General features: G+C 43.0%; 1 protein-coding gene across 1 annotated transcript in view; it reads right to left on the bottom strand.

Annotated features, from left to right (window-relative positions):
- Positions 1-910: 910 nt before the first annotated feature.
- Positions 911-12,992, bottom strand: part of sema4c (sema domain, immunoglobulin domain (Ig), transmembrane domain (TM) and short cytoplasmic domain, (semaphorin) 4C) — a 114,811-nt gene continuing 102,729 nt past the window's right edge. Inside the window, exons 13-17 of the mRNA XM_034693048.1 lie at positions 9,809-9,924; positions 7,849-8,006; positions 7,215-7,306; positions 4,414-6,970; positions 911-2,119 (exon numbers count right to left, since the gene is read on the bottom strand). Of these exons, the coding sequence (XP_034548939.1) occupies positions 6,075-6,970; positions 7,215-7,306; positions 7,849-8,006; positions 9,809-9,924 (1,262 nt within the window). The 3' untranslated portion in view covers positions 911-2,119; positions 4,414-6,074. The remainder of the gene's footprint in view (positions 2,120-4,413; positions 6,971-7,214; positions 7,307-7,848; positions 8,007-9,808; positions 9,925-12,992) is intronic.

Raw genomic sequence — 12,992 nt, 5'->3', positions numbered from 1 at the left:
TGTAAACATGTTTATTTCTGCTGCAAAGACCAGCTTTTTGGAACTGGTGTGTATGTGGTTTCCGGTACTTCAATAGACTGTATAAATAACGGGTGTAGTATCCGTGACATCATCTCTCTGTTCCTGAGCGCTGTTTTAAAGCCAATCGTCGGTGGCTACCATATTGATAATGTTGAACTCAACCATTCAAAGTGTGACGTAAAGAGGCAGAGTTGGAGCCTCCTAGCCAATTGTGTTCCCGCTTGTCAGTCTAGTCAGTCATATCCTTATTTGGGAAAAAAACTCGTAATCTTAATATCTTCTGAACTGTTGTGTTCCAAAAAAAATTCACCCCTTGTACAGTGTGTGCCAATAGAGAAATTAGCGACGTAGACCCAAGCCATTTTTTGAACCAGGCTGTAAACATGTTTATTTCTGCTGTTAAGATCGTCTTTTTTGAATTGGTGTGTATGTGGTTTCCGGTGTTTCAGCAGCCAGCCTCAAGCAGATTCTCGATGAATTGCAGTTTATAACACTTCCGTATGGGCTTCATATTTTGAGACCGGAGGTTGCCCCTTGGGTACTTCTGAGACTAGCCTCTGGTGGACACTCGAGAAACTGCAGTTTTTAACACTTCTGCATTGGCTTCAATTCTCACGACCGAAGGTTGCCGCTTGACTACTACATACTGCACCTTTAATAGCTTTCTATTTTATTTGACCAGCCTTGATAAACATCCATACTATTCCCCAGTTCCTGAAAGCTTTCTTTAATACTTTTGTAATACTCAAACCCAGGCTAATGACATCACAGTGACATCATACGGGATATTATCTCAAAGTGAAAAAGATCTAACACATAAAGAATACATGTGTTTACAGGTGTTGTAGTTGTTGGAGGACGTCAATGGTAATAAATAACTGGCACACCTCAATAATATCTCTATTTTTATTTGTGTATATATACACATATAAAAAATAAGGACATATGTACAATGATAATAAATATCAACATGTTTGTACAAGTGAAATAAGTTACTTATCATATTTTAAAAACCAACATAAAAGATCAATAACAAGACAAGCAAAAATGGGGCAAAGTAGCATCGGATTGATAATAATAATACAAATAAAGCCAGAAAGAAAGCAGGAGTTAAAGCCATTTGTGAAAGGAAATATTACAAGCAAACAAATGTGTAAGAACTGAAGAACAGCACATAAAGAACATTACACATGCATTTTTCTCACCTGTATTCCTTTATCTTTATCTCCAATGTCATTGAAATTGTAAAAGGGAACTTCTCTTAGACAAGTACCAGCGTAGAGAGCTTTATATTCAAGCTCCTTGCTTTAATAATTTAAGTGGACATATTCTATCACTACCCTGCTCTGAATCAACAGACACTTTTTTGGTTTTGGGGGCTGATAAATTAAAAAATAGTTTAAGTTTTGGTACATTACTTTATAGAGTGAGACGACAAGGATTGGAGCAGATCACTGCTGACATATAATCAGAAAGCACACGGGAAGTTGATCAGCCTCAGGCGAATTCTGCGTCGTTCTTGAGGGAGAATTTAGCTGCAGATAAAATATTCAGAAAAGTTGCAGACATCAGCTCAGTGAAGCAAAGTGGACGGACTGCTGAGACTTAAATATCGATCTGAAATCAAATAAAATTAATTTAAGAACTCCAACAAGAAACAAAAGCAACTGCAGTCTACTTTGGCTTGTCCAAAAGGTGAAGAGGCACAGAAAAAGTAAACATGTTGAAACGCAGCCATGAATTCCTGTACAACCCCTGAACCAGAGAATCAGACATATTTAGTGTTTTTTTTTCAGAGAGCATTAGTGTTCCACATATTAGTGTCTGTAAAAGTCCAAAAATGACAGATCAAAATGAAACACTTGTACAAGGATGATCATATCAAAGATGTACAGTCCACTTGCAGAGGATCATGCAACACTAGGATGGAGTGCTGACGGCCGAATACCTCTTCAACCTTGGGATCATTTTGATATTCTACATCTCTCTCGACGCTCTGTACACAGTGGGGGGGAAGACCGGTACTTTTGTCCTCCCTTTCCTTCGTGCTGGGCTCCTCTGGTCCCGACAGACATGGCCCAAAAACAGGAAATGGACCCTGATGAACGAAGCACAGAGAGAGGGCAAAAAACCAGAGGTCATAAAAGAGCAGACGTAAAAAGTGCTCAGTGTTTTCTCAAAGTGTTCTTGAAATCAGAGCAGAAAGTAGGTTACACTTTTGAGGACATCATTACATCATCACATTTTGAGCAGACTGGTCTGTTACTGAAGTAGATCATGGAGTCTGGTACTGTTTTCTTCCACTTAATCATAGCTTACTGAATCATTGTTGTGCAGTAGAATTGAAAACATGTTATGTAAGCGTGTATGAGAATTCACAGCCACTGCAGAACAAACATCTTGTTATAACGTCGCTTTGGAGAGGTAGATTGGTTTGAAAGTTTCCTCATACTGTCTGAATCTTGAGAGCAGAGTGTTGTTTTTAAACAGACACTTCAGTCTGACAAAGGTCTTCCTCAGTTCATTTTTTTATTCTTATCATGCATACTTCTTCTCTTTAATAAAATGATCCAGGCTGCAGGCTGTTCCTTTTCTTATCTCTTTGCAATGAAAGGAGTTTTTCTGATGCACCTGTCTCTTCAGACTTAAATGAAAGCATGAACAAGGTCAGCTTTTGATAAGGAGGAGGCTCGACAAATGGTGCAGAACCCATGATGTAACAAAAGTAAAAGTCTGCAGACATGCCAGTGGCTCTGTGAGACAGAAAAGCAGTGACCTGAGCTAACCCTATTATGGGGAGATTGCATTCAGCTTGATAATTGAGTTCTAATTTAAACAGCTCTGAATAGCAGGCTCTATTACCCGTGCTGGTATCTGTAGAATAATCCTCTGTGCGGTGAGGATGTTCATTTCTTTTAAGAGTTGCTCTCTTGAACAGGGGCAGCAACAAACTGATGATTTGTGTTGTTTGTCAGCAGAGTGACATACATTTTCATTTACTCTGTTTTGTTCTCTGATAAAAGTAATTTCCAATTTTTTTTTCTTGAGATTTCAACTTATTTTTCTCATTATCTGAGGATAACAAAACTGGTCTTAGCACCATAATAGATTTATTTAATCAGTGCAAAATAACAAAACATTTTCTTGTGATAATGGTATCCCATCGTGACAAGAAAACAAGTCAATATCTCAAGAGCATGAAAAAAAGAAACTTGAAACCAGTGTTGCTATCTGGAGATTACCTGACAAACAAGTTGAATTTTCGTTTAACAGCTTGAATAAATACTCATTATTACCAGGAAATTACTCACATCTGCCTTTAACATTTGCAACAAGAGGTACAGTTTTTGCTCAGCACAAATACTTAGCTTAGCAAAAAGACTGATGATGCCTGATAATACCTGTTTCTGTCTGTCCTGTAGTAAGACACTGACAATTTTAAAGCTCCTATGGGAAACTTTCAGATTACTGTATATCATTTTGGCGCCTCCTCAGGGCAAAGTGGTCCTTGTTGATTTTGTCATGCACATGTGTAATCAGTGTTTCTTGACAAAAATAATAATTCTGCTATTTTTAACAGTCAAATATGTCACATATTGAGGATCTTTGCTGTAGAACATAAAGATGGCTGTATCAGCAGCATGTACTTCAACACTTGGTCTGACACCTACCCCCAAAACTACTGGTTTAACAGTTATAAATAACTGCTCAGAAATCGTCATTCCTCTTGGTTATAATCTTGTTATTAATGGTCCTGTTCGACTTTTTAGCTCATAAAGAGACATCAACGTTAATTTCAGTCTGTTTCACAACTTGCTAAAAACTCCTCACATGAGCTTTAAAGCTCACTTATACAGAAATTATAAAAAGTTTGTCATGGTCATTTTGTCTGCCAGTGAATTTATTTAACAGAGCAACTGGTGTTTGCAACATTTGGTTCATTTAATTCTAATTTTATTTATTAATTTTATCTAATTTATTTCATTTATCTAATCTGTTTTAAATGTATTTGTTTATTCATATTTTGTTCTGGCCCAGAAAAAAAGTCTTAGTGTGTTACTTTGCTTCTGTAGAGAGACAGGTTTGCTGTTTTCAGCTGGATACTTGTCAAAGCTGCAGCCTCATATTTAACACACATATTAAAGGGGGAACTGATCTCCTGATCTATTTCCTTAGTTAAAAAAGCAATTATGTTTTTCTCCAAAATCTTAAATTATTCCTAATTATTGAGTGATAAGTTGAGCGCAGGGACAGCAGGATAAGCCAGCAAAATAAACAAAAAAAATGATTGGTAACACGACACTGAGCCGCCAAAAAACTAAATTGAAAATCATTGAAGGTTAGGACTTTGCTTTAATCTGTTTGCATAAATTTAATTAAGGGGAACAATACCTTTGACTGGTTCACTGCCGCTTCATGCCTGGAGCCAGCAGTTACTCAGCACGGCAGAGATCCATCCATCTGTCCGTCTGTTCTTCCGTCAACACTGTGTCGGCCTTCTTTTTTGTGTCGGTGTGTATTACAGTGCTCTTCCTCTGTAAAAGTCCACAGTAGCCCTGCGTCATTCTCTGGGCATCGGTATGAGGGAGAGGTTCAGGGTGTTTACGGGTACGTCACAAACACACAGTAGTCCATGATGGTTGCCATTCAGAGGACTGAGTGTGTGAGTGAAAGTGTGTGTGGGAGGGCAAGTTTCCTTCTTGGCAGTGCAAGTTACCACCCTCACCAAACACGTAAGATATAAAGCACTTATTGAGACATCCACAGCGGTCGTAACAGTGAGGGTTCAACTACATTCTCCATGCCTAATGTCTTCATGTCAGCTTCAATTTGGGTTTAAGTGTGCAGTTTGTGTTCCGCTGCAAAGAGCTGAATGCAAACAGCCGTTTCCTGCTAAAGCCATGAACAAACATCCAAAAGAGCTCAACCAAAACTTATATCTGTGACACACTGCAGCTGAATAAATGTCATTTGGAGTGCACTTGTAGTATATTGGACTTGAAGGTGCGTTTGAGGGTCACCGTGCAGGGCAAAGCAAGGAATGTAAGCGCCTGCCCTCACATTGTCATTCACAGAGGGGAGCCATTAGTCACTTGATAACCGTTCGGACGCTGTTGTAGTCCGTAAGACACAGAAAAAGAACAACAAGAAATGTCTTAATTCAAACCAAACAGTCACAACAAATTAATGTGGAAGGGATCAGGGACTTTCTCCGGGGTAAATACAACATGGGGGAAAAAATACAAATTGAGCAGAGAAAGTCTTGAGAGATTGTCCTTCATTCAAAACCCCCCTTGCGTCTTTCACTCCAATTCACTTCATTTTCCATTTAATTTCCTCTCTCTTTGTCTCTCGCTCTCTCTCCTCTCCTCTCGGTCCCACGCAGAGCTCCTGCTACGGGGACATGATTGTCGTCTTGCTTTGAGATTAATTAGTCTTATTTAATACCGCTCTCACACTCTTGGCTCACAAGTACAAAAAGGGAAGACGCGCTTCCAGTTTTTTAAGTGCAGTAAGCTGAAAAGGTCTCAAGGAAAAGAAGGACCAGAGAATTTGTTCAGTATTTCCAGTCAGATGCTTTTGCCGTTCATCAACCGGCCTCAGCACAAGGGCTGAAAGCCTCACTTGGTCCACTTAACGTAAAAGAAATGTGCCCTTCAGGAAAACACGTCACGCCATTCATTTGATTTCCATGCTTGAGGTGTTTCCCTCTGCGTTCAGCCTTTTTAAATACAAAATTTACACGTGTGGCGATTGCACAGTGGAGGAAGAAAAAGCCACAAACATGACTGCATGTTGCTCAAACACAATAATAATTGGAGTCCGTGTTGACGAACCCCTCGTATGAGTGTGTATATTTAACATGCTGTGTGCTATAAATGTCTACAGTGAGCCAAACAGGCATTGGCAGAGCGAGAGAGAGAGAGAGAGAGGGCATGTGAAGTTGACAGCGTGTCACTGAAGAGAGAGAGAGCAGGCGTCCTCAAAAAGAGGGAGGTAGGTTGGTTGTTTTGTTTTTCCAACTCAAGGAAAGAAGACGTGGGAGGACGGGCCTAGACGGACGACTCCTCAGGGTTGGCATCCGGCAGCACACTTCTCTGTTGCAGAGTGCGTCTCAGCTCCTCCTTAAAGGGGCTGGAGTAGTCGTTCCCGCCCATGCCCAGGCCCCCTAGCCCGCCGCCCCCAGCGCCAGCCCCGCTAGCCCTCTCCTCCCCTGCTGTGCTCAGGTTGAGGCGGATGTAGCCATTGCTACCTGAGCCTCTGATGTTGGTGAGGCTGAGACGGCTCGGGGAGTGGATGGGCTGGCCTGGAATGGCGCTGGGAGACGCCGTGCTGCTGACGCTATTGGGCCCAAGGGCGTGGCCGGGAACGATCTTCAGCGAGCCATCTGAGTAGTAGTAGTTTGCACCAGTCTCCCAGAACCGATCCTCGTCGCTGGGCATCTTGCTGGGCACAAAGGTGGGTGGCTCCTTGGGCAGAGTGATGGGATACACCAGGGTGCTCTCTAGAGGCTTCATGTCAGCTCCTTTACCTAGCGCTAGCTTTAACCTCCTGCGCAGGTACAGAGCTGCTACAAGGAGCAACAGGCATGCTGCCCCGAGGGTGATGACCAGCACCCAGAACAGCCCCATGCTGCTGTCAGGAGCCCGGGCCTCCATGAAGACTGGAGCGCTGGCGACCACAGCCACTTGGTATCGCTCTGTCTGAAACTTGACCCCCTGCTCCTCTGAGTAGCAGATGTAGCGACCAGCTTGCATCTGGCCCGCTTCAGGGACAACGAGGGCCCTCAAGGTGCGGTCAAAGCGTGGTCCCCCTGCCTCGGGGTCCCCCAGCTGGAGCTCACGATCGTTGAGGACCCAGCAGGGCTGAGCCAGGTTGGAGACGAGCTGGCAGGGAAGAACCATGTCCGAACCCACCACCACCGTAACATTCCTGAGACGGGAGTGCTCTGCAGAGAAAGCGGAGAAGAGAAGAAGAAGAAGAAAGAGGTTAGGGAGTAGAGTAGAGAGGGGAGTGGGCGAAGTTTCATCCATATTAATCCAATTCATTCTACTACTGCCAGTGCCCCGCTACTTAATTCAATTTATTCAGCTCAGTCTAAATGTATTCATGTCTCTCTGCTGCCTACTTGCCCCTGCACTGGCATTCATTTCCCACAAGGGGCCACTACTGAGGTGTGGCCTCATACTAACCAGGGCTGGGTATGGAGACGGGCTTATCAAACTTGGCTTTTCCCCGGCTGAACCTTTCCAGCATGAGGTCCTGTGACAGGGAGGAGGTAGAGCTGGAGGGGAAAGGGCAGAAAGCAGAGCGGAAGGTTATTAATGGTCTGTTACTGGAACGGAGGCATATTTCCACACAGAGAAAACAATGGAACCACTATAAGCAATCTGTTGTGTAACATAACACTCAAACGGAGCTGGATCGATAGGAAACACATCAAAACAAATGTAGGCTTTTACAAGAGTTTCATCATTACAGCTAAGATTAACATGTAAATGTGATGATTTGGTCTCCATTTGTTAACATAGATGTTGATTAATTTTGTACATTTGTTCCTAAGAGCTAATCATTATGTAAATCAGGAGGATTGTATTCAATACATTCAGGGTAAAAGTCAGCAAAGCAGCCTGCAGTGAAGGAGCTGCTTATGTTCTGCTGAAAGACTTTATTATAAAGTGGTTGACAGTATAGAGTTTAAGGGGCAACTAACATATAAATACTCTTCTATAGGAGAGTCTCTCAGAGTTTCAGTGCCTTGAAAAACATCCTTAATGATCTGGTATAAAGTAAGAATGCATAGCTGCATTTAGGTGCATGGCTCACCCGCGGTGAAGGTCGATGCGAACGCAGGCACGACCCTCGCTGTCCCAGGCGCAGTAGGGATCCCGAGCGAGCAGACAGTCTGGCTGTGACTGATAGCGGCTGCAGTTGGCCAAGGGCAGCTGGAGAACCTCGGAGCGAGATCCGATGTATAAGTATTTCTGCAGAGCAAAGAAGGAAGAAGAAGGAAGACAAAGAACAGATCCAGCCATCAGGCAGAGACAGAAACCAGAGAGAGATGAAAAAACAAGAGGAAAGATAAACAGAGGGAGAGAGGGAGAGTGTCTCAGTTAGGGGTTAGGGGAGATAATGGGATAATCACTCTCAATTACAATAACATTCACCCTATGACCCTCGTCCAATCCAATCTGGGGTGCGCTCTTTTCGGAAAAGCTGTTATAAAATGTCTGGTCGTGGCTAAGCCAGCATTAATGAGATAAGCAGCGGGCTTTGGGGCTGGGAACGCCCCGTCAAAACGGCATCGATCGGCGGCCGCTGTAGAGCCACGGGGACACGGCCAGTGTCTACACACAAGCTGTGCTGATGGGTCAGGGAGAATGAGAAAACAACAGGGGCAGAGGTTCAATTCCCTGCAGCGTTGAAGGATTGTAATTACTGTTATTGTGAAGAGGGTTTTGGATTCATGAGTTGACACTTGATCTGAAAAAGGGCAGTGCTGGTAAAAACAGCTGCAGACAGGCACTGGGCAAATTACTCTGTGATGTTTGTCAATGGATCTATGACTGTGTCTGTCAGAGAGAGTATTAACAGATCAGCAGAAGACAGAGTCCCACTGTTACCACTGAATACCACTGAAGTACTGATGCAACAGCAAAGCAAGCCACTGGAGCACCTCAACTCTGCTTCTGAGAGACACCACCAGGAGAAGTAGAGAGGATTTCAGGATGAGCATTAATCAACCTTTCATTAAGGGAGACCTTTAAAGCTTAACATCTAAAAAAAGTGACAAGCAGGAGTCCATGATCGGATCAAATGCACACAGCTGTGCTTTAGTGGGAGCAGTTGAAAATTCAAACTCAGACGATCAAAAGAAAGAAAACAAAAGAGCTGCTTCCTTTTTATTATCTGATCTGCTTACATGTTCTCCGTCCAGACTGATATGAAGCAACTGAAATGTCAATACAATACTTTATTCAATCTGAGATGTCTCGGTTTTTTGTCTTGACATTATCAGACTCCATTAGATCAAGGTCTCACAGGGTTACTGTATGGGTTTCAACATTCACAAAATGTCCATAAAACCTTTCAGAAACTGAAAATTCTGGACAATAAAGCTTGAAAATAGGCAAGATTTCAGCTTCTCTGCCAAGCTCCCCTGTTTTTAGTCTTTACATGACTAGTTCTGTCATGTTTCCTGTGCAAAAGCACACACAAGACCATAAATTTCCTCCCAATATTTAAATAATTATCACGTCTGGCACCTCTCTGTGCCAGCTTTTTAATTAATTTTTGTGGGTATTTTACGCTTTTATCAGATAGCGATATGAGGAAGTAATGACATTAAATGAGGGAGGGGGCAGGGCAACAGAGCTCTCCAACTGGGTTTAAACAAGGAATGTTGTAGTTCACTGCTGGCATCCTACGCCAGAAATACTGTGGCACCCTGACAGCCAGTTTTTCAATCTGTCCTGTGCAGCTAAATTTTCTGACATGCTGAGGTGATCAAAATTGATGAAGCAGAGACTGAGACATACAAACGTTTTGGTGAAAAGTTTCTAACTGATAAATAGTTGATGCATCTTTTATCAGAGCATCTATGTGGGGCAAACAAGCACATCTTTCAACTCCATGTGTCCTGTTTCATGTTGTTGTCTATTAATGTGTTCAGTTTGAGCTCCATTCCTGCCATCCCTGTTGGCATTATCAGCGGATACTTTCTTGACAAATCTCCTCGTCCTAGTGCTTGTGTTTAGTGCTTCGCATCCTATCCTCTTTGTCTTACCTTGGAGTGGGAGATGGTCAGGCTGTCCACTGGTTGCGAAGTCTCAAACAGCTGGATCTCCTCGATGACGTGGGCCTCGGAGCCCAGGATCACCACTCTCTGCAGCCATCCCTCGGCTGCAGCACACATGAAAAATAGAGGAAGGAAGCGGATTCAGTTCACTTCACTGCTGCTCTGTAAAGTCAAACTTTCAAGTTCACTTCAGTGCGATATACTTTCTTCATGCCCTTGGGGCAATTTTTCACGGCATGCATAAAAACATAAATCTTCAAACAGATCGCTTCAGCACTCGACCCACTCCAGACACAAAATATCCCACAAACACACACCTGACAGCAGAACAGCTGATTTGAATATCATTGATATATTTAAAATGTTTACACACGCACACGCACACGCACACACACACACACACACACCTGTGACTGCACACTGCTTCATTTGAATAGTAAAGATGTGAAATCTTAAATTAACCCACACACCTGTGACTTCATACCAGGGAGTGTAAATATTAATGAATAGTAAACAAACACCTGTGATAGCACCATATTTCACTTGGTTATTAATGATATACTAATACATTCACAAAGACACACCTGTGACTGCATACACCTTCATTTAAATGTTAATGGTGAAATTAGAATATATAAACACACTCCTTTGATGCCAAAGGAATTTACCTAAATATTAAACACAAGCTGAAAATGATCATGCATGCTTCGTGTCAGTTTGTTCAGTTGCTTTTCAAAAAGTTTACTTAAAGATAGCCAACATTACAGTCTGTTCCTCTGTTGCTGTTTTCTCATGCTGTATTCACGGACTGTACAGAACATGGACGTAGTTGCAGAGACGCCATGCATTGGTTTCTGAAGCAGAGTTTTGAAGCGTATATTGGAAACGCTGACAACCTAATTTCAGTAGACCTACCAAGAGTCAAAGACACAGATTTGATCCTTTAGCCTCCTTGCAAACAGCTGCAGTGTGCCAACCTGTATGTCAAGTTAGCCACACCCCTAATTATGCTAAACTCATACCTTAATATCTCTATTCAGTGTGTGCCAATAAAAAAAAAGAGCTATTCAGACCAAATCATATTTAGTTAACGTGTTTATTTCTACTGTGTTTTAGAATGGGTGTGTATTTGGCTTCCACTGCTTTTGGAGCCAGCCTCAAGTGGACACTCAATGAACTGCAGTTTTTAACATCTCTACATTGGCTTCATTGCTGCTTGGTTGCGCCTTGTGAAGCCATGCTGGACAACAATTAACCTCGGGCAGGAGCTTTTTAAGGTTAGATGCAAAATTTTGACTTGTATCAGCAGGAAAAGCTTGTGTAGAACTAGAGAAGTTGTTAAAGTTAATTAAGTATATTTATGGCCCTGTAGAAATGTCAGGTCAGAGAGCCAGCCTGCAAATAGCCAAGGCCCTGAAACTGGAACACCTAATTCAGCAAACTTAATTAATGTCACTAATTGCATTTGTACTTTTTCTGCTGTACTGTCCAAAGCTCCTCAGAGTTAAAGGTCTATTAAAGACAATAGGTAAGTTCTCTAACTCCAGATCGAATAAATGATAACAAAATGCACAAAGTTACAGCCTTATAAAGTTGTCTGTAACTTCCATCAACGTCAAGTTGTGGATCTTTCTCAGCAGCACTAAAATGTCATGCTACCCTGCAGCTAAGACAGACAGAAAATGAGCAGAAAAACAACTTCTCCCTTACAAACTTACAGCTGCATTACTGAGCTGAAAGAAAGAATCTAAAGGTGACTTTAAAAGAGTCTGAATGCTGTACCTGGCCTTTTTAGACCTCTGCCAGAGGAAATATTATCAGAGACATTTAAAGACGTTTTAAGCGACGTGTGGGGAGCTGCTGCTGGAGGAGGAGAAGACAAGATCCTGTGCTCCTTTCATGTAGGGCATTATGAACAAGTTTAGATCCCCTGTGATGAAGGGTGTTTCAGGCACAGCTGGTGGGGTGACCTTGAGGTGTGTGTGGGAGTGTGTGAGTGCATGGAGGTGTGTGTACCTTTGGAGGGAACAGTGTTGTGTGCAGACAAGTGATCCCTTCTGTGGTTCTCTTGATTAAGAGAGCTGTCCTGGATAATATGAAAATCTAATCTGGCTGCTAACTAGAGGCTTGAGAGAAGGACATACATGTATGTACAGAAACACACATACACACAAACACACACACACATTCAAGCCTAGCAAGCAGCCTGCATATCATCACACCCGTCTGTCGTGGCGTCAGGGGCCGGTGCAGACTAATCCCTCAATCCTGCAGCCTGGTTTTTCTAAAAAACAATCTCAACAGGCACTCCCTCTCTCTCTTTTCACATCAGCTGTTGCTATGCTGCAGCTAATAGCTAATCAAGCCCGCAGCCCAATTGGCACTATAAACGCCCGTCTGCCAAGGGCCCTGTTGAGTTTGTGCTGTGAAGCACGACAAGCGGGGATGACTGCACTTGGCTCAGGGAGTGTGAGCGTGTGCATCTCGCTGCGTGTGCATAAATCAATTTGTGAGCGTGTTTCTCGTGTGTGTGTCCCCATGTGTGCCTTTCTGTGTCCATGTGTGAGTCCGGGGTTAGCCTCGCCGCTTGCCAGCAGAGGAGCCCTGAGTCCACTGTTGTCACACTCAGTCACAGTTGCCACAGTCACTCTGCCGCTGCAGTGATCTGAATGGTAAGCAGTGCAGTCTCTTCCCATTCATGAGCTGAGCTGCATTCAAATTTCACTTTCCCTGAAATCCACTGTCAGATCTCAAGATTAGAGCTCCAGAAGGACCAGCTGACTTGAGATCAATGCCAGAACGGGACACCTGCACGTGGACCCGATGGCTACTGAGTGGAGATATTAATTAAGTTGCACATACGTAGTCCTTCCTTTGATGCATTAAGATGGATCTCAGCATGCAAATCAAGTCCTTAATTGAAACCCAGGTGAAGAGTGGCCAGATGGCAGGTTGTTTTGTGCCACCGTGCCTAATGCCAGTACCTGTCCCTGTCTGCTGCTATGTCGTGTTTTCTCTCATCTCTTCAACAAACCCTGCGTGCAAGTCCCTTCAACACCCTCAGCACACACACTCAAACACACACTCACCCACAAAAGGGGAATATGATGAAAGATGGTGTACCTAGGATATATTTCCAACGCCAAATTGAGAAAACACCAGACTGCAGCAG

The sequence above is a fragment of the Notolabrus celidotus genome, chromosome 9 (genome assembly GCF_009762535.1).
Source record: "Notolabrus celidotus isolate fNotCel1 chromosome 9, fNotCel1.pri, whole genome shotgun sequence".
Taxonomy (NCBI): Eukaryota; Metazoa; Chordata; class Actinopteri; order Labriformes; family Labridae; genus Notolabrus; species Notolabrus celidotus.
Note: the sequence above shows the minus strand (reverse complement) of the source record. Positions and strands in the feature narration are given on the sequence as shown.